This window comes from Thamnophis sirtalis, unplaced genomic scaffold (assembly GCF_051295495.1).
Source record: "Thamnophis sirtalis isolate CommonGarterSnake01/CBP01778 unplaced genomic scaffold, rThaSir2_p1.2 scaffold_2, whole genome shotgun sequence".
In the NCBI taxonomy this organism is placed as follows: Eukaryota; Metazoa; Chordata; class Lepidosauria; order Squamata; family Natricidae; genus Thamnophis; species Thamnophis sirtalis.
In genome coordinates, this window is record NW_028261382.1 from 77,050,915 (window position 1) to 77,077,841 (window position 26,927).

Sequence of the window (26,927 nt, forward strand, 5' to 3'; positions counted from 1 at the left end):
AGGTCGGCAATTCGAATCCCTAGTGCCGCATAATGGAGTGAGCTCCCGTTACGTTTCCCAGCTTCTGTCAACCTAGCAGTTCAAAAGCATGTAAAAAATGCAAGTAGAAAAATAGGAACCACCTTTGGTGGGAAGGGAACAGCATTCCGTACACCTTTGGTGTTTAGTCATGCCGGCCACATGACCACAGAGACGTCTTCGGACAGTGCTGGCTCTTTGGTTTTGAAACACAAATGAGCACCGCCCCCTAGAGTCGGGAATGTCTAGCGCATATGTGCGAGGGGAACCTTTACCTTTACTTCTGATAGTAAGGTTTGGAAAACCAGAAGATGGGAGATAGATTTGAATTGGTTGTCTGGATGTAACTGAAATGGGAAGACCTGTCTGCTCTTATGAAATTAGCAAATACAAGTAGTCCCTTACGACCACAACCGAGCCCAACATTTCTGTTGTTAAATGAGATATTTGTTAAAGAGAGTTTTGCTTCATTTTATGACCTTTCTTGCCTCAGTTGTCAAGTGAATCACCGCAGTTGGTAAGTTACTAGCCCAGTTGTTAAGTGAATCTGCTTTCCCCACTGACTTTGCATATCGGAAGTTCAAAAAAAGGGATCATATGACCTTTGGGACATAAGTATGAACCAGTTGCCAAGCATCTAAATTTTGATAACATGATCTCAGGGATTCCTCAAAGGTTGTAACTGTGAAAAAGGGTCATAAGTCACTTTTTTCATTGCCGTTGTAACTTTGAAGAGTCAACTAGTAGCCTCATTTAAGGGGATCTCCTGGGGGAGGAGAACTCAGAGGTCATCCTGCAAGACCAGGCTGAGAAATCATCTCACTTTTTATCTTTTGGGTCACAGAGGGTCCTCGAACTTCCAACAGTTTGTTTAGGGACTGTTTGAAGTTACAATGGCTCTGAAAAATGGGTCTTATGATGATTTTTCACATGATTGTTGCAGGCTCCCCAGGATCATGCAACCAAAAGTCTGTAAAGTTATATTTGAATATATGGCATGAACCATGCTGCTTAAATCTTATTGGAAGGGATCATGAGGTTTAGGAAGGGAACGGGAGAGTCTACAGAAGATCGGGGTAAATAGCAAAGAAGTAAGAGACGAGAATAAAATATAGATAGAATGATTTATACTATTTAAGCATAGATAAAGATGGGGGGCTGAGATCAACACAAAGAGTGGTTTCTTTTTTTCTTTTTTCTCTTTTCTCTTTTCTTTTTTTCCTTTTTTTTTCTTTCTCTGCTTTTCTTTTTCTTTTGATATATTACTTTTATTTTTCAATCCATATGTATACAAGATATTTTAGATAGAAGGTAGTGCCAGGTGTGGGCCCTGGGAAGCCGGGAGGATTAGGGATGGGGATTGTGGGGGGTGGGGTGGGGGGGTGTTAACATAGTCTTAATAAGAACAAGAATGTATTTATATACGGTGGTTCTTTTTTTTTTTAATTATTATTATTATTATTATTATTATTTTTTCCTTGGTTCACTTTACTTTTATTAGATCAAACAACACTCGAATAAAGGCATACACCAAGGAGGGAGGTAGAGGGAAGGAAGAGGGAGGAGTAAGGAAGGAGTAAGGGGAATGTAAGGAGTATGTAAGGAGGGTGTCTGGGGAGTAAGGGGAGAAGGAAGGTTTGAGGGGAAAGGGAAGTAGGAGCGGAGTGTTAGAGGGAGAAAGGAAAGTTGGAGGGGGTAGATGGGGTGTATGGAGGATGCAAGGGTTAGGTGGGGTTGTGAATGATGAGTTGTGTTTCCTTTTTATTTGTTCGTTTTATTCCTTTTTTCTTTTTTTTTCTTCTTTGCTTATAGTAAATACCCTGTGTATAAATGATTGCAAATGGAATGTGAAAATTGAAAAATTGAATAAAATATTGTTAAACAAAAGTCAAACGCTTGGGGATTGGTCCAGGGGGTTGCCAGGAGTCAAGAAGGACCCCAAAGTGCCCATACCGGATTATAAGATGTACCTGACTATAAGACGCACCTAAATTTAGGAAAACAACAACAAAAATGGGTTTTGACCTTTGTGAGCCTCATTTTCAGCCCTTTTTAGGGCCCTTTTTCAGCCTCTTTCCAGACTTTTTTCTACCCATTTTTGAGCTTTTTGGCCCATTTTGAGGGCTTTTTGGCTCATTTTGGGGGCTTTTCTTGCCTGTTTGGGGGGCTTTTCTTGACCCTTCCCTTATTTTTTGAATGATAAAATGCACCTGACTATAAGACGCACCTAAATTTAGAAGAGGGAAACAATAACAAAAACGGTTTTTGACACATGTGCGCCTCATTTTCAGCCCTTTTTGTGGCCTTTTTTTGGCCCTTTTCCAGCCTTTTTTCTACCCATTTTCAAGCCTTTTTTTGGCCCATTTTTGAGGCTTTTCATGCTTTTGGGGCCCAAGAAAAGCCTCAAAAACAGACCAAGAAAAGCCTCCAAAATGGGCCGGAAAAAAGGCCTGAAAAAGGGACGTGCAGAGGCCAAAAAATGGCTGGCGGGTCATTATATACCATATTTTTCAGTCTATAAGATACATGACTATTTTCACCCCCTTTTGGGAGACAAAAAAGTGCATCATATAGTCAAAAAAATAGGGTATATATTTTTCTTGCTGACATTACTCTACAGTTGGGCAAATGTCAATGGCAGGGAGATTTCTTGAGTCGGGAAAAAATCCTTCACATAATTGTCCTAAATTCTACTTTAAAAAACCCCACAGCCGCTCACTTGCCCCTCCTCAAAGATGGTCGGTATCTTTGCTACTTTTGTCTTTTTTTTCCTGGTGACCCAGGATCCTGCCAATGTTATCAGTGGACGTGTGCCAGGGTAACTGCGCCCCGCTTTCAAATCTCAGCAGGAACAGCAGCTGAGCTAACAGTAGTATGGCAAATGTCTGATTTTCTGTTCACAGCAACATGATGGATGCAACACTCTGCTTTCACACTCTGTTTGTTGTTCCTGCAGTGACTTTTCCCATCTCTTTCGTCATCTTTGGTTAAGCCCCCGGGAAAGGCCTTCTCTGCAAAAGGTAGTCCTCGACATACGACCCCAATTGACTCCAACATGTCTGTTGTTAAGTGAAACATTTATGGTGAGCTTTGCCCCCGGGTTTTGAGCTTTCTTGCCACAGTTATTAAGTGAATCGCTGCAGTTGATAAGTTAGTAGCCTGGTTGTTAAGTGAATCTGGCTTCCCTCATCAGAAGGTCCAGACGATTTTGGGATACAGCAACGGTCATAAATATGAACCAATTGGCAAGCGTCTGAATTTGATCATGGGGACACTGCGAATGTCGTAACTGTGAAAAACGATCACAAGTTCAGTGTTGTTGTAACTTTGAACGATCTCTAAACGAACTTTTGTAAGTCGAGGATTTACATTGAAGGGTAAGGATGATTTAGAAGTGCCTTATCCAAATCTATTATATCTCCCTAGGAGCTTTGCATTCTTCTAGAAAAAAGTTTTCAGTCCTTTTTATTATATGAAGACTGAGGCAGCTATAATCCCTGCTTACAAAAAGCTAAACAAGTCCAAAGTTATCTAAAGGCAGAGAACCAAAGGTGCTTTTTCAAGAGGCAAACTGTTCTGACCGAGGCTTCCCAAGAGCATGAAGTAAACTCCTGGTACCGACAAAACCCCCTTTTATTCATTGACTGTGAATTCTGCTCATTCCCATCCAGCAAAGTCTTTCAAGGGAGGATTTACAATCACAGACCTTATCTGGCTTGGAGAGCTGCCATGCCGATCTCTGCAAAACCTGGCAAGGAGTCGGAGAGTCATGAACCAATGAAGCGAACTCATGGTCTCCTGCAAACTCCACTCCCCTTTTGCTTCTCTTTTATTTCCTCTGAGAAGGGCCATTCATCATCCACCTGTGGCTTTACTCCCAAGTTCTCCCCTGTTCTTTAGCTGTTCCCTTCGTCTGGCAACTCTGCACATGTGCACACTGGGAACAGGCTCCAACTGTTTGTCTGTCTCACTGATGTCTGACTCTGAAGGCAGCTGATAACTGGCATACGGCTCTGGCACCCTCTCTGCCTCCGACACAGAGCCCTCATCAGAGCCTTCCCCAGGCTCCAGAACTGGCCCATGTTCCTCCCCAACCTCCTCACTGTCCAAATCTGCTGCCAGCTCTGGTGGCCGCTGGCGGGCCACAACAACGGCAATCCACAAAAGGGGTCTTTAATTGGGCAGCCTGAATGTGGCAAATAGAATACGGGAGACAAACAGTGTCACAATGGTGAAGAGGTGGGACCCTTGTGGCTGACTATGTTCGCCCTTTCTTAAGGAAGTAACACATTTGTCTTTTTGGTGTTGCTTGCCAATAACTGAGGCAGATGGATTGGACCATCTCTGTCCAGTATGAACCAAGAAAAGGTACCTTCTCTGCAGGTGCTGTAGATGTTGAAAAAAAGCTGATACTTTAATAAAATAGTTGGTCCCGGCTCTGTTCAATATGGAATTCGACATTAAATTTTAGGAGATGGAAAAACTGATTGTCTAGAACAAGGGTGTCAAACTTAATTTCATTGAGGGCCACATCAGGGTTGTGTTTGACCTCAGGGGGGTGGGTGGGCGTGGCCAGGGGATGTGGCCAGCCCGACGTCACTCACTTGTGTCAGGGGCGCCTATAGTGGCCCGAGTGCTCTGCCAGCAAAAACGGTGTTTGTGTGGCCCTCCCAAGCTCCATTTTCACTGGCAGAGGGCTGCAAGAGGCGGTTGCAGCCTAAAAGTGAGCTTGGGAGGGCTGCGCTCAGCTCTGTTTTCACTGGCAGAGGCACCACGGGCCAGTTTATAAGAATACACCTCAAGTATTCTGACCTAGGCTTCACCAAATCACGAAACAGACTCCTTGTCCCGAAAAAAATCCTTTTTATTTGGCTAATATTATTTCCTATTTATTCCCTATGGGAGGGGCCATTCAGCGTCCTGAGTCGATTGCTGTTCCTTAATTGCTCCCTTCTCCTGACAGCTCTGCGCATGCGCACATCAGGAACAGGCTCCACCTGTTCTTCTGCCCCACTTATATCCGACTCTGAAGGTAGCTGATAACTGTCGGACCGCCCTGGCTCTATCTCTGCCACCGATGGAGAGCCCTCATCAGAGCCTTCCCCAGACCCCAGGACTGGCCCATGTTGCTCCCCAACTTCCTCACTGTCTGAGTCTGCCGCCAGGTCCACTGGCCGCTGGTGGGCCACAGCACCACAGGCCAGATCTAAGCATCCCACAGGCCAAATCCAGCCCACAGGCTTTTAGTTTGACACCCCTAGTCTAGAAGTACCATAAACAAACTCTTAAAACTCTTAATGAGCCGAGGTGGCACAGTGGTTAGGATGCAGTACTGCAGGCCACTCCAGCTGACTGTGATCTGCAGTTCAGCGGTTCAAATCTCACCGGCTCAAGGTCGACTCAGCCTTCCATCCTTCCGAGGTGGGTGAAATGAGGACCCAGACTGTGGGGGCAAGTTGCTGACTCAATTTGCTAAAAAAAAATTGTAAACCGCTTAGAGAGGGCTGAAAGCCCTATTAAGCGGTATAGAAGTCTAATAAATAAATAAATAAAATAAATAAATAAATACAAACACTAGCGTAGTCCTACATATTTTAATTGGGTAGCCATTCCACAATGTTCAGCAACTGTTTTAAATTATTAAGTCTGGGACTGAAGTCTTAATAATGCAAGTTGTGGTTGGCAGCGAAGAATAAATGTAAAAGTTAATTTTATCGACAACTCAATTAAAGGGATTTATGGGTGGTGAGAGAGGCAAATGTTAACATAACTTCATTTCTACTAGAAAAGCAAACAGCCTGTAGATTTACTGTACACAGACTTGGTTTTAAAATTAATAGATGCTATTAAGATTAACAGATTAGCAGAGTTGGAAGGGACATTGTAGGTCTTCTAGTCCAAACTCCCACCCAAGCAGGAAATCCTACATCATTTCTGACAGATGGCAGTCCAGTCTCTTCTTGAAAGCCTCCAGGGATGAAGCTCCCACAAAGTGACAACAGCGTTGAAAAATGTGACTTATGACTGGTTTTCACACGTACGAACTGACTCGTATTTATGATGGTTGCAGTGTCCCGGGGTCATGTGATCTTCTTTTGACCTTTTGACAATCAAGGTCAATGGGGAAGCCAGATTCCCTTAACAGCCATGTTGCTCACTTAACAACTGCAGTGATTCACTTAACAACTGTGGCAAGAAAGGTCGCAAAACGGGGCAAAACTCACTTAACAAATGTCTCACCTAACAGCAGAAAATTTGGGCTCAATTTTGCTCATGACTCAAGGACTACCTGTATCTTCATCTCTAACATTGGGAAGGTTAGCAGCCCTACCTGAAGTATTTGTAGCAGTTCTTTCAATTTTATGCCGTGTGAGGTCCACAATTCTGTCCACCTGGAACATCTTCAGGTCCTCTTCATCCAAGGCGATATCTCCTATAAAGGCAGCTGGAAAACAGAAGGAGAAAAAGGGACTTACATTTTCAAACTGAATGGATTTAGAGAGCAGTCTTTTTTAAAAAATTAGTCTTATTTTTAGACACAAATAATACAAACAGTATATATACAACTGAATACAAAAAAAGAAAGACAGAAGAAAAAGGGAAAAAACATATTACAGTACACTCTCCCCGAGACCCTGTTTCCCCCCACCTTATATTTCATCGTCAATAACAACTAAAAGATATACAGTATATTCCAACTGTGCCTTCATCCCCTCCAAAACAACATATATTCTTGAGTAGGTTTATTCCCTTTGCCTTTCACCAACCCTGATTTTATAAAATCCCCCCATATTTCATCCTAATTATTTACTTTAATCATCCCTTTTTAAAGTTTAATTTCCATTGTTAATTTATCATGTGTTGCCATACTCCAAATTTCATTATACCACTCATTTCTTTGAATATCCCAATTTCGTCCCCAATATTTAGCTATCACTAATCTAGCTCCCATCATCAAATTTACAATCAATTCCTTTTTGGTTTCATTTATATCCCCAGCAACAATAATGCAATCCTTGGTGACATGTCTAAATTTACATTCAACAGTACTCTAATTTTTCTTAAACATCCATATTTTTTGTGCACTGTCACAATTCCACCACATATGTTTGTATGTTCCATCCTCTTTCTTGCACCTCCAACAAATATTTGTATATTTACCACCCATTTGATTTAATTTACTTGGTCTTAGGTAGCATCTCCATATCACTTTATATCCATTTTCCTTAACTCTAACTGACATATTCAAGTACAGTAGAAAGTACAATCTTTACAGTACAACGTATGCATTATCATTCGTCAAACTGCACAGATTGGGGCACAAAGAAGGCATTTAAAGACCCCCTTTTAAATCCAATTTACTCTTAAGCATCTGTAAATTTGTGCTGGGGGTGGGGGCTTAAGGGTTGCATAAGAATGAATCTGGAGCAGTGTTTCTTAACCTTGGCAACTTGAAGATGTCCGGACTTCAACTCCCAGAATTCCCCAGCCAGCGAATGCTGGCTGGGGAATTCTGGGAGTTGAAGTCCGGACATCTTCAAGTTGCCAAGGTTGAGAAACACTGATCTGGAGGATTTTCTCTTTGGAACTTGATGTGCTTTTGTATATTTACATTCCCCACCCACCCCATATTAAAGCAGTAAAAAGTGTCTTTAAAGAAGGACTTCAAAGAAATGACTCAACTGACACAAAAAAAGAAATTCAATGTTTTATGAACAACTAGCCAATAACCTGGCATTGCCTAGATATTGATTTATAGGGGGAAAATGTCCAGACCAAACATAATTTCAAATGTTGGATTTTCCCCCTTGCCAGAGGGAGCCCCCCTTGTGGAGTACTGTGCCATTACCATGGCAACTCCACTGCGCTGTACAGTAGAATCCATTTTACGGCAGTATGGTAGAATCCAAATTAAGGCACAACAGGCTGTATCTTAACAGAACACACACACATACCCGAGTGGGGTTAGGGGTGTCTTACCCCCACAGTATTTGTTTCCAGAGAGTAAGTCCTCTGTGTACCAAGTTTGGTTGAAGTTGCTCAAGGCATTCCAGAGTTATGTTGGAACACACACACACACACACATACACACACAGCCATTTATATATATATATAGAAGAAAGAAAGAAGAAGAAGAAGATAGAGATAGAAGATAGAAGGAGGAGGAGCTAAGAATTCCTCTTCAACCAGAGAAGGCAAAGAGATATCCATGGCCAACCCTACATTTAAAAAAATATTTTTAGATATAATGTTAAAGAGATACTGAATCAAGGTGGCCCAACTCCTCCAGCTGGTTTTTTTTCCACTTAAGGAAGGATAGAACTGACAGTCTCCCATTTTCTAATCCAGTACTTTAAGCACTACACCAAACTGCCTCTTGGTGTTAGGGACAAGAATTCAATCATTGCCCCAATTCATTCTCCAAAGTTATTTGTCCTGTATGATACCATCTAGGTCCATGATGACGAACCTATGGCATGTGTGCCAGAGGTGGCATGTAGAGTCCTCTCTGTGGGCAGGCGCATTATGGCCAGCTGCTCTTCCGGTTTTTGGCACGCACATGCACACCGACCAGCTGGTCTTCATGGGTGCTGGAGCACTAGAAAACCACCTGAAAAACAGCTGTTTTGGGGGCCATTTTCCAGGCCATTTTTTAGGCCAAAAATGGCCCTGAAAATGGCTTGAAAATGGCCTAAAAATAAGGTGACCAGATTTTCAGATTGGAAAAGAGGGACACCCTTTACCGGGGGGGGGGGGGGGGGGGGGGGGGCTTGATTAAAAAAAATTTTTTTTTGTCAAAAGGTCACCCCAGGACACTGAAACCAGCATAAATACGAATCTGTTGCCAAACAAAATTTTGATCACGTGACCATGAGGATGCTGCAACGGTCGCTAAGTGTGAAAAATGGTCGCAACGGTCGCTAAGTGTGAAAAATGGTCGCAACGGTCGCTAAGTGTGAAAAATGGTCATCAGTCACTTTTTTCAATGCCATTGTAACTTTGGTCACTAAATGTTTTCCCCCTCCTCGAGACTCCTCACTTCTTCCTTCATTCCTCTTGCTGATCTACCTTCACCTTATCTGTCTTCTGCTCTTTCCCTCTCTTCCTTCCTTCCTCCCTCCTTCCATCCTCTTCTTTCCTCACTCACTCCCTTCCTCCTTTTTTCTCTTCCTTCCTCCTTCCATTCTTTATACGATATAAAATTCAATGAGGGTGAAACACACCAAATCTGGCAAAGCTGCCTTGCACCAACCTGGCCTGCCCATAGAATAGCAGCCACTTTGAGACACATAAACCTGGTCTGAACATATTGCATCACAAAGATTTGCAAAGATCACATTTGCAAAAAGGAACATTTCTTGTAGTAAATACATTTTATAAACAATTTAAAAGTAAAAATCCCCCCAAAATAATAAAAAAGGTATTCTATAAATAAAAGAAATCCTTAAAAACCATTGTTAAGTATTACACCAGCAATAATTTATACTGTCACCATTTCAAACTATCATCAGAAATACGAATCTGTTGCCAAACATCAACATTTTGATCGCGTAACCATGAGGATGCCACAACGGTCGCTAAGTGTGAAAATGGTCGCTAAGTGTGAAAAATGGTCATCAGTCACTTTTTTCAATGCCATTGTAACTTTGGTCACTAAATGTTTTCCCCCTCCTCGAGACTCCTCACTTCTTCCTTCATTCCTCTTGCTGATCTACCTTCACCTTATCTGTCTTCTGCTCTTTCCCTCTCTTCCTTCCTTTCTCCTTCCATCCTCTCTTCTTTCCTCACTCACTCCCTTCCTCTTTTTTTCTCTTCCTTCCTCCTTCCATTCTTTCAGCTTCATTTCTTTTGCCTATCTACCTTCTCTGTCTTTCTGCTCTTTCCATTTCTTCGCTTCTGTTCCTTCCTTCTTCCCTCCTTTCCTATTTCTTCCTTCTTCCTTCCTTCTGCCTATCTACCTTCACCTTCTCTGTCTTTCTACTCTTTCCCTGTCTTACCCTTTCCTCCCTCCCTCCCTTCTTTGCTTTCTAGTTCCATCTTTTCTTCTTTCCTCTCTCCCTCTTTTTCTTTTTTCCTTCCTTCCTCCTTCCTCTTGCCTATCAACTTTTTTTTATTTTTTTTTTGTTACATAGACGACACATACCCACAACAATAAAAACAAAACAAAAAGAAAAAAACCCATCATCACATATAGCATGTCATTTGGTTACAAGTGTTTTAACATTTATCATTCTTATACATTTATTATTTCATTTAATAGGTTATAATATACAGTTTGGGTTGCTTTGTTTACCATCCCTTCCTCCTGTTATAACACCACCTTATTTTCCCTTTCTTTTCTCCCTTCCTCCCTTCTCTACTTTCTTCCTTCCTGCTCTCCTTTCCCTTCCTTCTTCCCTTACCTTTCTCCTACTCCTGCTCTTCCTCTTCCCCTTTCTACCCTCTCTCCTCCTCTTTCTCTCTTTTCCATCCTCCTCTCCTTACCTCTTTCTTCTTTCCATCATCCTTTCATTCTCTCCTCCTTTCTCCCTTTCTCCCAACTCCCTTTCTGGGAGTTGAAGTCCACACACTTTCAAGTCTCCAAGGTGGAGAAAGACTGATCTATCTAATTAATATAATTATTTCTCCCTCTCTTTTTCACTCTCTTTCCAGCGCACACACGCAAATGCATAGGGCAGCCCACCTCACACACAGGTAACTCCGGGCGGCTTGCTTGCGGGAAGAGGACAGCCTACCACTCACCCACGCGGGGGGGGGGGCAGGATTTCACCAAGAAAAGTTAACTTTCCTGCAAAAGGGGCCGGCAGCCTCTCAGCTCTTCCCGGCTGGGAAGACCTCCCCCCACTTCCACTCCTGCGACCTCCTCCCGCCTCCTCGGAGCTTCAAGCAAGCTAACTGGGAAGGCTGGGAAAGAAGAAGAAACGGAGGCGCGAGGTCAGCGGTCCTTGGGGGCGCGGCGGAAGCCCTTCAAAAGCGCCCATTTCCCGGCTCGGCTGCCGTTGCTGCTGCTCATGGCAGAAGGGGAGGAGGAGGAGGAGGAAGAGAAAGCAGCGGGGCGGTCCCTACAGCCGCCGACGCGGGAAAGGTGCGCTTTGACAGGGCTCCCACAGCCCTGCCAAAGCGCCCATTTCCCGGCTCGGCTGCCATTGCTGCTGCTCATGGCAGAAGGGGAGGAGGAGGAGGAGGAAGAGAAAGCAGCGGGGCGGTCCCTACAGCCGCCGACGCGGGAAAGGTGCGCTTTGACAGGGCTCCCACAGCCCTGCCAAAGCGCCCATTTCCCGGCTCGGCTGCCATTGCTGCTGCTCATGGCAGAAGGGGAGGAGGAGGAGGAGGAAGAGAAAGCAGCGGGGCGGTCCCTACAGCCGCCGACGCGGGAAAGGTGCGCTTTGACAGGGCTCCCACAGCCCTGCCAAAGCGCCCATTTCCCGGCTCGGCTGCCGTTGCTGCTGCTCATGGCAGAAGGGGAAGAGGAGGAGGAGGAAGAGAAAGCAGCGGGGCGGTCCCTACAGCCGCCGACGCGGGAAAGGTGCGCTTTGACAGGGCTCCCACAGCCCTGCCAAAGCGCCCATTTCCCGGCTCGGCTGCCGTTGCTGCTGCTCATGGCAGAAGGGGAAGAGGAGGAGGAGGAAGAGAAAGCAGCGGGGCGGTCCCTACAGCCGCCGACGCGGGAAAGGTGCGCTTTGACAGGGCTCCCACAGCCCTGCCAAAGCGCCCATTTCCCGGCTCGGCTGCCGTTGCTGCTGCTCATGGCAGAAGGGGAGGAGGAGGAGGAGGAAGAGAAAGCAGCGGGGCGGTCCCTACAGCCGCCGACGCGGGAAAGGTGCGCTTTGACAGGGCTCCCACAGCCCTGCCAAAGCGCCCATTTCCCGGCTCGGCTGCCGTTGCTGCTGCTCATGGCAGAAGGGGAGGAGGAGGAGGAGGAAGAGAAAGCAGCGGGGCGGTCCCTACAGCCGCCGACACGGGAAAGGTGCGCTTTGACAGGGCTCCCACAGCCCTGCCAAAGCGCCCATTTCCCGGCTCGGCTGCCGTTGCTGCTGCTCATGGCAGAAGGGGAGGAGGAGGAGGAGGAAGAGAAAGCAGCGGGGCGGTCCCTACAGCCGCCGACGCGGGAAAGGTGCGCTTTGACAGGGCTCCCACAGCCCTGCCAAAGCGCCCATTTCCCGGCTCGGCTGCCGTTGCTGCTGCTCATGGCAGAAGGGGAGGAGGAGGAGGAGGAAGAGAAAGCAGCGGGGCGGTCCCTACAGCCGCCGACGCGGGAAAGGTGCGCTTTGACAGGGCTCCCACAGCCCTGCCAAAGCGCCCATTTCCCGGCTCGGCTGCCGTTGCTGCTGCTCATGGCAGAAGGGGAGGAGGAGGAGGAGGAAGAGAAAGCAGCGGGGCGGTCCCTACAGCCGCCGACGCGGGAAAGGTGCGCTTTGACAGGGCTCCCACAGCCCTGCCAAAGCGCCCATTTCCCGGCTCGGCTGCCGTTGCTGCTGCTCATGGCAGAAGGGGAGGAGGAGGAGGAGGAAGAGAAAGCAGCGGGGCGGTCCCTACAGCCGCCGACGCGGGAAAGGTGCGCTTTGACAGGGCTCCCACAGCCCTGCCAAAGCGCCCATTTCCCGGCTCGGCTGCCGTTGCTGCTGCTCATGGCAGAAGGGGAGGAGGAGGAGGAGGAAGAGAAAGCAGCGGGGCGGTCCCTACAGCCGCCGACGCGGGAAAGGTGCGCTTTGACAGGGCTCCCACAGCCCTGCCAAAGCGCCCATTTCCCGGCTCGGCTGCCATTGCTGCTGCTCATGGCAGAAGGGGAAGAGGAGGAGGAGGAAGAGAAAGCAGCGGGGCGGTCCCTATGATACAGCATGGGTTGCACAGGTAAACCCACCAGTGGCTGGCCAGGTTAGGTGGTCTTAATAGAATGGACCTTATAGATTCATTTTACGATGGGACTGGGCTCCACCTCCTGGGGAAAGGGAAGATGACCGCCCTAGGATGCCAAAGGGATCCCCCCTACCATCTACACCCCCCATGCTCTTCGAGCTGTCCTAGACCAGAAAGGTCATTTGTGGCTTACCAATCCACGAATGTTGAAGTATCAGGGGCTTATTACACATAACCCCCTCATCAAGTTTGTCCAATCTATGCTTTGAATCCAGCAACCTTGTGGCCTGAAACAGACTCTGAAATTACTCATGATTGTTTGCAAACTATTGGAGAGACCTATGCCAGTCACCCAGATTTGAAGGATAAACCCCCATCACACAAAGATGCAACTCTTTGTACAGATGGAACCAGCTTTCTACATGAGGGCGTGCGAAAAGCAGCTTATGCTGTAGTCACCCTTGATGATGTGTGGGACGCCACACCAGAAACCAGTGTCCACTTGGCAGAACTACATGCCCTCACAAGGCTTTGGAATTGGCACGAGATCTACGAGTCAACATTTGCACAGACTCCAAATAGGCCTTCCTGACCGTCCGAGTCCATGGAGCTTTAGGAAAAAGCTCTTCACAGGAAGAAGGCCTCATCACAGCTGGAGGAAAGGACATCAGATGTGACCCCAAATTATGCGTTTGTTGGACAGTGTGTGGGCCCCCAAACAAGTTGCCATTATGCATGTATGGTGTCATCAGAAAGGGGTTTCAACAACTGAAAGAGGAAACAACAAAGTTGATCAAGTTGCCAGAGCAGCAGCCTTGGATCCCCCTTCTTTACAAGCCACATGCCTCACTCAGCCCCAGGAAGAACAACCCCCATCGTATAGTCACTCAGGAACCCAGCGAGCTGAAGCGATAGGGGTGGAACTACTAGATGGGTGGTGGGTTCTGCCGGACAAAGAGGTGTTTGTTTCCCAGCAGTTGGCATGGGATGCTGTCTCCTCCCTGCATAAGCATTTGCACTTAGGAAAGACGGCTTTGAAAAAAAAAAGCCTTGGCTCAGGGAGGTCTATATCAACAATTTGTCTAGCCTGGCAGCTGCTGTTTGCTCTCAATGTCAGGTATGTGCTGCTAATACCCTCCGTCAAGGCCCAGTTCAGGTGGGAGGGTCAAGAGGGCAGATCACACCATAGAGGATAAGTTGGCCAAAATTTGTCAGGAAACCCATCTCAAATGGCCGGATGATGCCCACAGCATGGCGTTGCTGGCAAAGAGGTGCACTCTCACCGAGGAGTTGGGTGTCTCGCCATTTGAATTGTTGTATGGGAGGGTTCCTAATTTGCGTGGCCCACAGGTGTTGCCCAACCCCAAGTTACAGACATGGTGAAGCTCAAACAGTTGCCAGCCCTGAATGCCATAGTCCACAAATTGCAAAAATATGTTCTGTCTTGTCGTTCTCATGGAAATGTAACTCCAGTCCACAACTTCCACCCAGGACAAGAAGTCTGGGTAAAGGACTGGTAGAAGGAACTATTGGGCCCCAAATGGTGGGGGCCGTATGCTGTTGTTGTTTTTTCTCCCCTTGTTGTTAAGGTAACTGAAATTAGACCTTGGATTCACTGGACCCGTTTGAAGTTGGCTGCGAAAGCTTACTGGAAGGCCTCCAGTGACCCTGCCAAGCCTCTATACCTCACGTTTCGGAAACACCAGGAGGAACGCCACCTCTTCTGCGGACACACGGGAGGCTGTCGCTCTACGAACAGGTGGTGAAGAACCAACGCCCTCTGCAGGTGTCGCTCCAGGTGCCGTCGACACCCATCGCACAGGCAACGTATCGCATCTACCATGGACACTCCGCCCCGTCCAATGCCCAGGCACAACCATGAAGACTGACTAGCGCCTACGCCGAGCTGTGTGCATTAGGAGAGGCCTGATGCCGGCAGTTCTGATCGTGGTTTTTCTCCTATTCATTTCTATTCTCATTGACTCTCTTTATCTCTATCAGGCAATCTTGGCCAGAGCAAAGGGTGAGGCCCATTGGTGGTGTGGGAAGTTCCGAATGATTACGAGGACCCCCGCTCCATCCTTTCCTATAGGGGGGAATGAGGATAATGAGGGTACTTCCCAACAAACGGAAGCTAGGCCCCTCACCTCCATAAATGACTCCCCTGCACAGGTAACTTCTGAGCCAATGCTAGAAGAAATGGGTTCAGGGCCTTTCCCCCTTTGCAAAGACTGCTTTTATCAGGGTGAACAGGGACTGCATTTTGTGTATAATGAACGCTGGTTAGTAAATTGCCATCCGGAGGAGGGGCCATCCCCCTGTTCAGAGGAGACAGGGAACTATTTTGGCAGTGTCGAATGAACCCCAATGTCACAACTTGGGCACCAAACAAACGATACAATTCAACCATTAGGTGCCATCGAAGAAGCCCATTCAGAGACCCTTCCCAGACCCCTTTCCAGAAAGGACAAGGGCTCAGGTGAAGTGGGCCCCCCTTGATTTCAGTCTGAAAATGGAATATGACATAACTTATGACCAGATTCCCATAATAGTGAAGATAACTTGTCAGCTTATTGGGGATATAGGGAATCAGTGGTTTCTACAATGGTAGTCAGAGGATGAAAATCTGTCAAGCGTGGATGCACAAGACCTGAGTAAGTACTGGCGCATAGGTGTAACGTGCAACACTAGTGCTAAAGCCAGTTGCCTGGAGGTCTGGATAACCCAATCCAACTACTTGGAAACATATCAATGCCATGCGGGGACACTTGACAAGAACCTCAGCAGAACAGCTATAGCCACCCTAAACACACAGGGAAAGGGAATGGTGGTTCTGGAGCCACTCCTACAACAGGGTAGGAACCCCCATCCCAGATGGACCCCTCAGGAGGGTGGGAGGGGCAGCCCCAAGGGAAGGAAAAGGGAGCCCCAAGGGAACCCAGGGCCACAAGGGAGGCGATTACCCCCTCTCCATTGGAATGCACTCAATGCCTGCAGGATCCACAGAAGGACAAAAGGGAAAAAAGCCACAAAAACCCCATCTAGCACTTGGGAAGCCCCGGAGAACATGTATTGGATTCGTGGCACATGGGCCTACGAAGTCCTCCCTGTGTTCTTGGATGGATAAAACATTCGTTCTTTCTATTGCCCATCCAATCACGACAGGTGCTAGGGGTCCTGGTGTAAAACTCAGTAGGCCCCATCCATCAGAAGAGGGAGGTGGGCACAGCCTTCTCTAACTTTCCTTGTAAGGAACTGGCTGAATATGAGAAATTCGACATGTGGAGCTCAAAGAGAATCGTATGCACCTATGGGAGGGCCACTAGGGCAGAGGATGGGTCTTGGGGTTACCGCACCCCCATTTACATGATCAATCAATCATGCATTTGCAGGCAGTATTGGACTTGGCTGGGGAGAGGATTGATAAATCTTTGAATATCCTCTCCAGTGCCACTGGCAAACTCTGTACTGCAGTGTACCAAAATCGATTGGCTCTTGATTACCTCCACGCAAGGGAAGGAGGGTCTGTGGGAAGTTCAACTTGTTTAATTGCTGCCTTCACATTGATGAGACTGAACGTGTCATTAAGCAGCTCACCACAGAAATAAGGCAACTCACTCATGTCCCAGGGCAGGAATGGAAAGGTTTTGATTTAACCTCCACTTCTAACTCCTGGTTCCCGAAATTGCCAGGGTTTCACCCCTCTTGATGGAGAAATGGGCCACTGAAAAGGTCCTGGCCCTGGTGGGATGCTCAGAAGAAGGACGCTCGAGCAAATATATTGGGCTCATGCTTCATGGAGAGGAACCTGCCATTTATGAAACTACACAGTAATCTTAGGATTGGGTGAAGTTTCAATAGGGGGGAATGATACAGCATGGGTTGCACAGGTAAACCCACCAGTGGCTGGCCAGGTTAGGTGGTCTTAATAGAATGGACCTTATAGATTCATTTTAGTTTGGCCTTTTACTCCAGTGCCCTGGAGTCCCAAAGTTGACTTTTAACTTCCTCATATTACAAATAGGGCTGACAGTGTGGCAAGACTCTGTAAAGGAGGGGCACAGGAAGCCAGGCGTGGGGGGAGAGATAGTACAGAGAAGTTGCAGAAAACTGTTGGTATGAATATCTGCTTTTGTAGTTTTCCAAGATGTACTTCCCTGTTCTGAACAGGGTTTTTACGTTTTGTATGAATACGCCTCTTTAAACGCCCTCTGATTGACGAAGTTTGATTAAAGGTATAAAATCACTGCCCTGGACATAGCCAGGCAGTTCAGATGTTGGTGTGTGAACACGCTGAACTCGATGCATCCAATAAACCTGTTTCTCTTCCTTCGTGGTCTCAAGTCCTGATCTTTCGTAAGTAGATTACAAACCACAATCTGCTGCAACACCTACAGCCGCCGACACGGGAAAGGTGCACTTTGACAGGGCTCCCACAGCCCTGCCAAAGCGCCCATTTCCCGGCTCGGCTGCCGTTGCTGCTGCTCATGGCAGAAGGGGAAGAGGAGGAGGAGGAAGAGAAAGCAGCGGGGCGGTCCCTACAGCCGCCGACGCGGGAAAGGTGCGCTTTGACAGGGCTCCCACAGTCTGCTAAAACGCCCCTTTCCCAGCTCAGCTGCCGTTGCTGCTGCTCATGGCAGAAGGGGAAGAGGAGGGAGACCTCCCCCCACTTCCACTCCTGCGACCCTCCTCCCGCCTCCTCGGAGCTTCAAGCAAGCTAACTGGGAAGGCCGGGGAAGAAGAAATAGCGGCGGTGCGGGGGCGTGGCGGAAGCCCGGCTGCCGTTTCTCTTGCTGAGGGCGGAAGGGGAGGAGGAGGAGGAGAAAGTTAAAGTGGGGGCCCGATCCCTTCAGCAGCCGAGGCTAATTCTCTGCACGAACGAGAGCGTGGGGGCAGCGGCAGCCGCCCGCACAGAACTTCCACGCGCTTCAGTGGCTTCTGCCGGGCGGCGGGAGCCCCGGAAGTGAGAGGAAGTTCTCTGCGGGTGGCTGCTGCTGCCCCCACCCTCTCCTCCTGCCGCGGCCAGCGGAAAATTCTCTGATTAGATTCATTAGAATTAGATTAGATTACTCACCAACAAGCGCAGCTGCAACCCCAAAAGACGAAAGGAAAATGGAGACTCACGCAGGAGTCCTCAGGGTAAGGAGTCCAGCCAATCAGTGAGCTGGTTGGGATGGAAAATTTTCCATCCCAGCCAGCTCACTGATTGGCTGGACTCCTGGCCAATTAAATCACTGAGCGGCAGGCTGGGCTGGCTTAAATTTGTAGGTAGCAGATAGAACAGAACGATGAGCCAGCCCAGCAAGCTAGCAGCTGATGGGCGGGAGCTGCGAGCGCCAAAAAAAGCGTGCTTTTTAAAAAAGCGTGCGGGACGCGGGAAAATGCATTAAAAAGCGGGGGTGTCCCGCCAAAAGCGGGACGTCTGGTCACCTTACCTAAAAATGGCCTAAAAATGGCCCAAACTGCCCAAAAAACAGACATACACATGTTAGCCAGCTAGTGTTTGGGTTTCTGGTGCTCCGGTGAACACACATCCATGCACGCACGTTCTGGTTTGGGCACTCAGTGCTGGAAAGGTTTGCCATCACTGATCTAGGTTTACCATCAAGGCTCTAGGATCTGGCCAGTCTTAAAAATAACCATCTTCATGGACTATCCATTTTCCTCATGGAAGCTGGATCACACTGTACTTCAAAAATGTCATTAGTTCTCCACCTGCTTTCAGGAAGTTCATATGGATGTTTGCAGAAGTGTGAAGAAAAAAAATAATCCTAAAAACAGCCACCATGGAATTTTACTAAAGGCAGTTTTTGTTTAACACTGCTGACTGGGACTGGAAACTCCATCATTAAGCAATGTGGGTGTAAACTGAAAAACCATATGGCTGTGCCACTTAGCGATGGTCATCCCGGATGCCCTGCTTGACACCCTTAAGTAAGGATTGAGCAAGTCATTTAAATGAGGATCTTTCATAACCTGAAACTTTTGACTTCCTGCTGGCTTCCCCGTTGACTTTGCTTGTGGGAAGCCAGCAGATTTCCCATAACTGACTGGGGAATTCTGGGAGTTGAAGTCCACAAGTTGCCAAGTTTGGAGACCTCTGGTATAGAGGAAAAATGACTACTATGATGAACGGTTCCTCCTGGCCTCTCCTTCTTCCATCATCTCAGCTGGCAACTATAATGTTTAAACATCTGGTCTCCATAAAGTCTGCTGCATGTGCTAGAGATTCTTTAAAAAAATATTATTACATAAATTGTTTTAATCTCAAGCTTCTTTTGAAAGTTCTCTTTCTAGTACACTCTCTGTCTCTCTCTCTCGGCGCACAGATTTTGCCAAACCAATTGGAGCTCGTATAATCTAAGGGGTACTCAAATAACCTCCCATTTGTCTGCCATATAAAGAATCAAAATCATATGGTTCAGCTGAACGGAACGGGTAACAATGTGCAGCTCCTTTGCGCCAGACTGGATTTATTTCTTTTTCAGTTCAGTTCCTAGCAAATTCGAGATCCTGTTCCCATTCTGAGATCACAATGCCAAAGGACCAATACATTTTGGCCATGCATCTACAATTCCACTTTTTTACAGCCAGCAACCCTGAAAACTGTAATTAAAACCAAACCAATTTTCAGAAAATCCTTAGTTTTGCATTTTCTATGGCATTTAAAGCCATAACCAAATCTATAGGAGTCCAGGCAGAAGAAGGGGAACTGATTCTTCCAACAAAGGCATTGGACTGGCTAGTCCAAGGATTGCAGATCCTTCCTAAATCAAGAATGACCATTTATGCATTATAAAAAGTATTGCTCAGCTCTCTAGGATGCAAATATTTGAATGCTCGTCAAGAAAACAGAAACACAACACATGCTGTAAAAACATCATCTTCACCTGACAAGGTGCTAATATTTAAGGGACAGCTAATATTTGCTCTAGGGCTCAGTGGCTAAGACACTGAGCTTGGCGATCAGAAAGGTCGGCAGTTCAGCGGTTCGAATTCCTAGTGCCACATAACAGAGTGAGCTCCCGTTACTTGTCCCAGCTTCTGCCAACCTAGTAGTTCGAAAGCATGTAAAAATACAAGTAGAAAAATAGGGACCACTTTGGTGGGAAGATAACAGCGTTCTGTGCGCCTTTGGTGTTTAGTCATGCCAGCCACATGACCATAGAGACATCTTCGGACAGCCCTGGCTCTTTGACTTTGAAACAGAGATGAGCACTGCCCCCTAGAGTCAGGAACAACTAGCACATATGTGCGAGGGGAACCTTTACCCTTACCTTAATATTTGCTCTGACTCTTTGCTGCAAAATATTGTGAAATTAAATTGCTAGCTTACCCATTGTGTCTTAATTTGCTTTGCTATTATAAACTGCCTTGAAGGGGAAAATACTCAAGAGAACGCCAAATCTTTGCACAGTAAGGAACACACAAGGGAAGGAAGGGCAACGTAGCCCTTCCTGGAATGCAACTTGTAAGAATTTCTGGAACATGAAATGGAAAGAGCTACGGTGAGTGAGTGAAAGCAAGCAAAGCATAGCTTTTGGGTACCTAGATTCCAAGAAGCTCCTGGACATCCTGTGTAATCAACTTCTCTTGGAAGCAGTAGAGTTGACATTCTCTTCCATCCTACTCCCTTCCCTGCTTCCTTTTTAACTAGTTACACATGCATTTATTCATCCGTATTCATTCAACTCGTAGGGCTGCTTAGCTCAGCAAGCGACTCTGGATAATGAGGAGTCTTCAAATAAATTAAAGACAAATTCCCAGAAATTGTAATACAGGTTAAAAAGATAAAGATTTCTCCTGTCCAATCACATCTGAACCTAGGTGCTAATCTCAATTACCTAGCTGAGGGAGCCAGCACTGTCCGAACACACTTCCGTGGTCACATGGCTGACGTGACTATATGCTAAGGTGCACAGAACACTGTTATCTTCCCACCAAAGTGGTACCTATTTATCTACTTGCATTTGCAAGATTTCGAGCTGCTAGGTGGGCAGGGGCTGAGGTGGGAATGGGAGCTCACCCTGTCACATGGTACTTGGGTTTTGAACCTTTCAGTCAACAAGTCTAGTGTCTTAACTGGAAAAGTTAAGAAACTGATCAAAGAGAGAAACAACCTGGAAATAAGGAGAAATTTCCTAACAGTAAGGACAGTTAACCAGTGAAACAGCTTCCCTCCAGAAATTGTGGGCGCTCAATCACTGCAGCTTTTTAAGAAGAGACTGGGCAGACACTTGTCTGAGAGCACTTGAGCAAGGGGCTGGACTAGAAGACCTCCAAGATAGAGTTTTATTCTATTCTAAAAGGTAAAGGTTCTCCTCGCACATATGTGCTAGTCATTCTCGACTCTAGCGGGCTCATCTCCATTTCAAAGCCAAAGAGCCAGTGGGGTCTGAAGACATCTCTCTGGTCATGTGGCTGGCATGTCTAAAAGCTGAAGGTGCACGGAATGCTGTTATCTTCCCACCAAAGGTGGTTCCTATTTTTCTACTTGCATTTTTATGTGCTTCTGAACTGCTAGGTTGGCAGAAGCTGGGAGAAGTAACGAGAGTTCACTCCGTTATGCGGCACTAAGGATTCGAACCGTTGAACTGCCGACCTTTCTGATCAACAAGTTCAGCGTCTTAGCCACAGAGCCACCGCATCCCCTATTTTCTATTTTATTCTATTCTATCCCATTCCATCCCATCCCATCTCTTATGCCACTGCACCCCAGAAATAGTAATAGTTAATACCGGTAGTAAATAAGAATAATGAAGAAGAATATTAATGAATAATTATAATAATGGTTGCTTTGGGTGCAATCCCTAAACAACTGGAGCACCACCTGAATACCACCAGCATTAATAACATCACCATCAGTCAACTGAAGGAACTGAGATATGTCTTGATATATTGGGTAGAAGTATTCTTTGACTTGATTCTTAATCAATCGGAAGGTTCCAAAATACCCAAGTATTTGTAACCTTCTCTTGATGTTGCTTCCTTTGTCAAATTTTCATTGTTGGCTGCATTCTGTTGTCTTCAAGAATTTAGCCTGCCTTTATGCTATGATGATTATCATTACTTTTAAACCAGGAGTCGGCAACCTTAAACACTCAAAGAGCCACAAAGCTCCTAACCGGAAGCCCCCACCCTTCAATTCTGGAGCCGACCGGAGGTCTGGTTTCCCCACCATAGAGTCTTCTCCTAGCACGGTATCCTTTTTCCTCTGCCTGTCCTAACCGAAAGCCCTATCAATTGTGCCCGCCCTTTGCCATAGAGTCTCCTCCTGGCTTCCCCCTCCTAACCGGAAGCTCCTCTCAAAATTGTGGTGCCGACTGGTGACAGGGAGCCGCAGCCCAGGGATGAAAGAGTCACATGTGGCTCCAGAGCTGCAGGTTGCTGACCCTTGCTTTAAACTAAGGGACTGGAATAAAGAGCATCAAACTCTCACAATATTTTCGATGGAGGATGCCAAAATATTAGGAGGTCCTGTGTTATCATTACATGTTGGCCACACAAACACCCCCCCCCAATTTCCATGCCCTGAGGGATCCTCAGCACCCTTCAGTGCAAAGATTGGGACCCACTACTCTATAATTCAAGCCACAGATTTAGCTTTTAGTTCCACCAGTTAAACTCAAAATATCTACTCTTGAAATGTCACAGAGACACCCACAACTTTAGCCCAACTTTGATAGTGAGCCTAGAAACATTTCCAAAGAGCCTAGCTGGCAGAGCTGCTGCATGTGTGAACTAGCCCCTTGTTTCAGAGACTTCAAAGCCTTCGCAAACACAGTAAAGAAATAACGTTAAATTGAAGAGACTCGCTTGCGAGAACTGTCTGTTCCCGACAGAAGCAATATGAAAAAAGTGCAATTACAAAGCCATCCCTATGTGGAGAAAGAATGTAGAGATTCACAGAAAGCCGGTGGATACAGCTGGGCAATAAATTGACTGCTTAATCATCGGAGTTGATGCCAGCAACAGACTGAGCTTTCAAAGGCTGAGGAGAAGAACGACCGAGATACCTCTCATCTCTTCTTAAGCATCTCAATCCAACTGGTATGTTAAGACTGAGGACCTTGGGCTTTTTAATAGGGAAAAAACCCGGTAACTTTAGATCGAGGCCGCCAGGAGTCTGACTCTAACAATAGATACTTCTCTTTGTTCCCGGTGAAACTGCTGATTCTTCTGATGTTAGTTTATGTATTATTTAGCAATCATCTCCCTCTTAGAGGGCCAGAGATATGTCAGAATCAGTCTCATCTCTTTGCAATCGCTCATTGTAATTTCCTGTAGCCCCAGAAATATACTCAAGCCATGAAAATGGTGGATTTGGATAAAGTAAAGAGATTGGTTTCTGTTGTGGCCCACCAGTGGCCAGCAGAGCTGGAAGCAGAGTTGGACAGTGAGGAGGTTGGGGAGGAACATGGGCCAATCCTGGAGGCTGGGGAAGGCTCGGACCAGAGGCAGAGATGGGGCCAAGGCTGTCTGGCAGTTCTCAGCTGCCTTCAGAGCTAGACAGAAGTGAGGTAGGGGAACAGCTGGAACCTGTTCCCAGTGTGCGCATGCACAGAGCTGCCAGAAGAAAAGAACAACTCAGAAATCAGGGTTGACTTGGGAGCAAAGTCACAGGTGGACAGTGAATGGCCCCTCCCAGAGGAAATAAAAGAGTAACAAAAGGGGAGTAGGCTTTTGTAGGAAACAATTTGTTAGATTCATTTCAGGAGTGTGAAGATCTGTCCATGAATCTCAGAGACTCTGTGCCCAGTCTTTCCTTGCACAGCACTCCGTTTGGAAAATATTTACATAGCAGCTGCATAAGGTCTGTGGTCATAACTTCACATTTGAAAGACTGTTGGCCAGGCCTTTGCTGAATGTGAAGGAGAGGAATTCCCATTCGTTTAATAAAAGGGGTTTTGTCGGGACCAGGAATCTGCTTCGTGCTTTTGGGGGAAACCTAAGTCAGGACAGTTTCAAAGGGCTCTTTCATTCTTCTGAAAAAGAACGCAGAAGAAATAGATCCAGTTGACTGTTCCTTGTCATGGAAGATAGCAATAGGAAACTGGTGAAGGAATTGATGGGACATGGCGGAGTAAAAGAAAGACTTGGAAGGATCCAGACTGATCTGTTGGTTGCAGAAGATGGGATGAAGGGACGTGGGGTTGAAAGAAATAGAATGGGTTCCTTCCTGAGCAGAGTGATCCTAGAAGAAACAAAAATGATAGAATGGACGGCATTTGCTGGGAATGTAAGTGTTCAAATATGTACAAGATTTGGTGGTGGTCATGGTAAGTTATGACTGTAAAGAAGTAAGCAGCCATTTCAAAAGGGTAGAATTCTTTGTGCTCTAGAAAATATGCAGCAAAGATTGTCAGAGTTAGTTGCAGAAAAATCAAACCCAGAAAGCACATACAGATAATTGATTCAGTAGGATTCATTAACTTCTTTATATGCATAATACACATGAATAAATGTACAATGCCAACAGCAGATTCTTCCAACGTGGTAGAGATGAGAGATTGGTTCCCAGTTTCAATTCAAAGTGCCCTCTCAATGAACCAGTAGTAAACCTGTTAAGAGCCCACCACTGCATTGCGCCACCTCAGCTCTTATAATTATAAATAATTGAAAATCAAACTAGCGTCACTGCAGTTAACCCCAAAATGTTGTTAGCATCGCTCGTGAGCCAAACCAGCTGATTCACCAGCAAACACCAACATCTGCGCACAATTTCCACCCACATTCAAGAAGCAGCAACGGGCATGCATGATATTTGTAGCTTTTCAAAATAACCCAAAGTGGTCAACCGGAGAAGACGCTACCATATTAATACGTACTGTCCCCTGTTTGATTTCCAGCTGCATTAGCAAACACGTGAAGCTTCGACACAGGGATGAAACCAGAATTCCAAGCAATGGAAAAAGGTTTGCCACAAGTTCCACTAAGCTCCAGCTGTAGGAGATGACTAGGCTGAACCGGAGGGAAGGGTCAAGGATGTCATCAGTTTAGAGTCCCTTTGGCCCCAAAAGAGATCTAAGTCCAACTCTCTTGAATTCTGTTGATTCTTTATCATTATCATCATCATCTCCTTTTAATGATCCCATAAACCCTTGTAGGGTAGAGTCTGGGCAACTGAATGTAGCAGAGTGTTTACTAGCCATATGCCCTTCCTGTCACCAATGTGGAATTTTATTCAGCAGATAAATTCTCATTGTGCCCAGAGAAAAACATCTGTCTCTATCTAGGATCAAACTCACAGCCTCTTGATTTTGAGGCGAGAGCTCTAGGCCACCGCATCACTAATTCCGTTGACTCTTATCTACCACCAATATGCCTTGACCATTACTAGTTCTGATTCTTGTAGACAACTAGCAGGGAATAAGCTTGTACTCATTTGAACAACTTTGGTTCTTCTTTTCTTGCAGCTTTTCTAGCAAAAACTGAATTAAAGTGGCTCCTTTTGCACTAGATGAGCCAGAAATGAACTACCATATTTTTTGGAGTATATAACACATTGGAATATAAATGCACCTTAGTTTTGGGGGAAGAAAATAGGGGAAAAAATCTGCCTACCAGGTATTCATCTGGCTAGTATCTGTAGTCTGGTCAGCTACAGGACATAGGTTTGTTGGTTTTGAGAGTGTGTGCATACACACTTTTTATCCTTTGGTTGGAGATAAAAAACAGCTTCTAAAGCACAGCTGATCGTTGGAGAGAGAAGCAATGAGAAAAGCAGGCAAAGCATGGAAGATCACTTCACTTGCTAGCACAGCTGATCGTTGGAGGGAGCAGCAATGAGAAAAGCAGGCAAAGCACAGAAGATAGCTTCACTCATTAGCATTTCATTAGGAGTGAAAAAAAGCTTCGAAAAAGCTACATTCGGAGTAAAAGAAGCACCCAAATTTTCAGCCTCTTTTAGAGAGGGAAGTGAGTCTTATACTCCAAAATATATGGTACTTCAGATGGGGTCAACAGGTTCCTTATCCTTCATGGTGGCCCAGACAAGAAGTACAATCATGAAGACTAGGTCTGTCTTTATTGTAAGTTTGCATGGACAGAATCCTGCAAGCCCATCTCCTCCTCTTGCCTTTACTTTCCAAGAAGCTAGGGAGGAAATGTTTCCCACGCCCCCTTTCTGCTTCTGTGGTCTGAGATAGTTTTTGCATGATGGCTGTCTAGTCTATGATTCTTCCTCCTGTCTCCAAGGACATTCGCACATACCATTACAACAGAAGTGGCCGTGTGAAATCACAGAGGGTGTGGAAGTGCCGATGGGGATTTTGAGACATGATTAACAGTAACAGAGGGATTTAATAAAACAGTCTTTTGTTAATATATTTTTATTGTTTTATATCACAAATTCCATTTCTATATTGAATAGTATGTTTTCTAGGTGTCCAACATGTTATAATATAAACATCATCATAATCATGTACATATAGACATATGTGATATCATTGTTATTGAAAAGTATACTATCTTCCATTATAATATCAATTATATAACTATCAATATATTTACTAATCGGTTTTCTTCTTTCTCGTGTAATCCATATTTCATGTAAACCCACTTATCTAACCTCTGTATCTGTCAGCTAACTATTTGCAGAAAGGTTCCCCTGTGACAAAATATTGTGAATCTTCTTTTTCTTTGATTTTTAAGGTTAATGCATCCATTTCTGCACACTCCAGAATTGTTTTGATCATATCATCACCTGTAAGGGTTTCTACTTTTTTCCAGTATTGTGGGTATACAGTCCTGGCTGCTGTTAGAATATGTAAAATGACCGTATTTTTTGGAGTATAAGATGCACCGGAGTATAAGACGCACCAAGATTTTGAAGAGGAATTTTTTTAAAGAAAGTTTTTGCACTCTTCCCCCCCCAAAAAAGGGCATGAATAGCCTTTAGGAGGCATTCACAGTGCTCCTGGGGGGCATTGGGGGATATTTCCACCCTCCCCAGCCCCCAGGAGCACTTTGAAAGCCTCCTAAAGGCTATTCATGGCCATTTTGGTGAAGGGGCGTGGGGCTTCAGGAGGCAAACAATACTGTATTCAGTG

At 46.0% G+C, this 26,927-nt stretch overlaps 1 protein-coding gene across 1 annotated transcript in view; it reads right to left on the reverse strand.

The window, feature by feature from the left end:
- Positions 1 to 26,927, reverse strand: part of BMP1 (bone morphogenetic protein 1) — a 194,841-nt gene that overhangs the window by 83,711 nt on the left and 84,203 nt on the right. Inside the window, exon 2 of the mRNA XM_087706149.1 lies at positions 6,350 to 6,463. Coding sequence (XP_087562275.1) covers positions 6,350 to 6,463 — 114 coding nt within the window. The remainder of the gene's footprint in view (positions 1 to 6,349; positions 6,464 to 26,927) is intronic.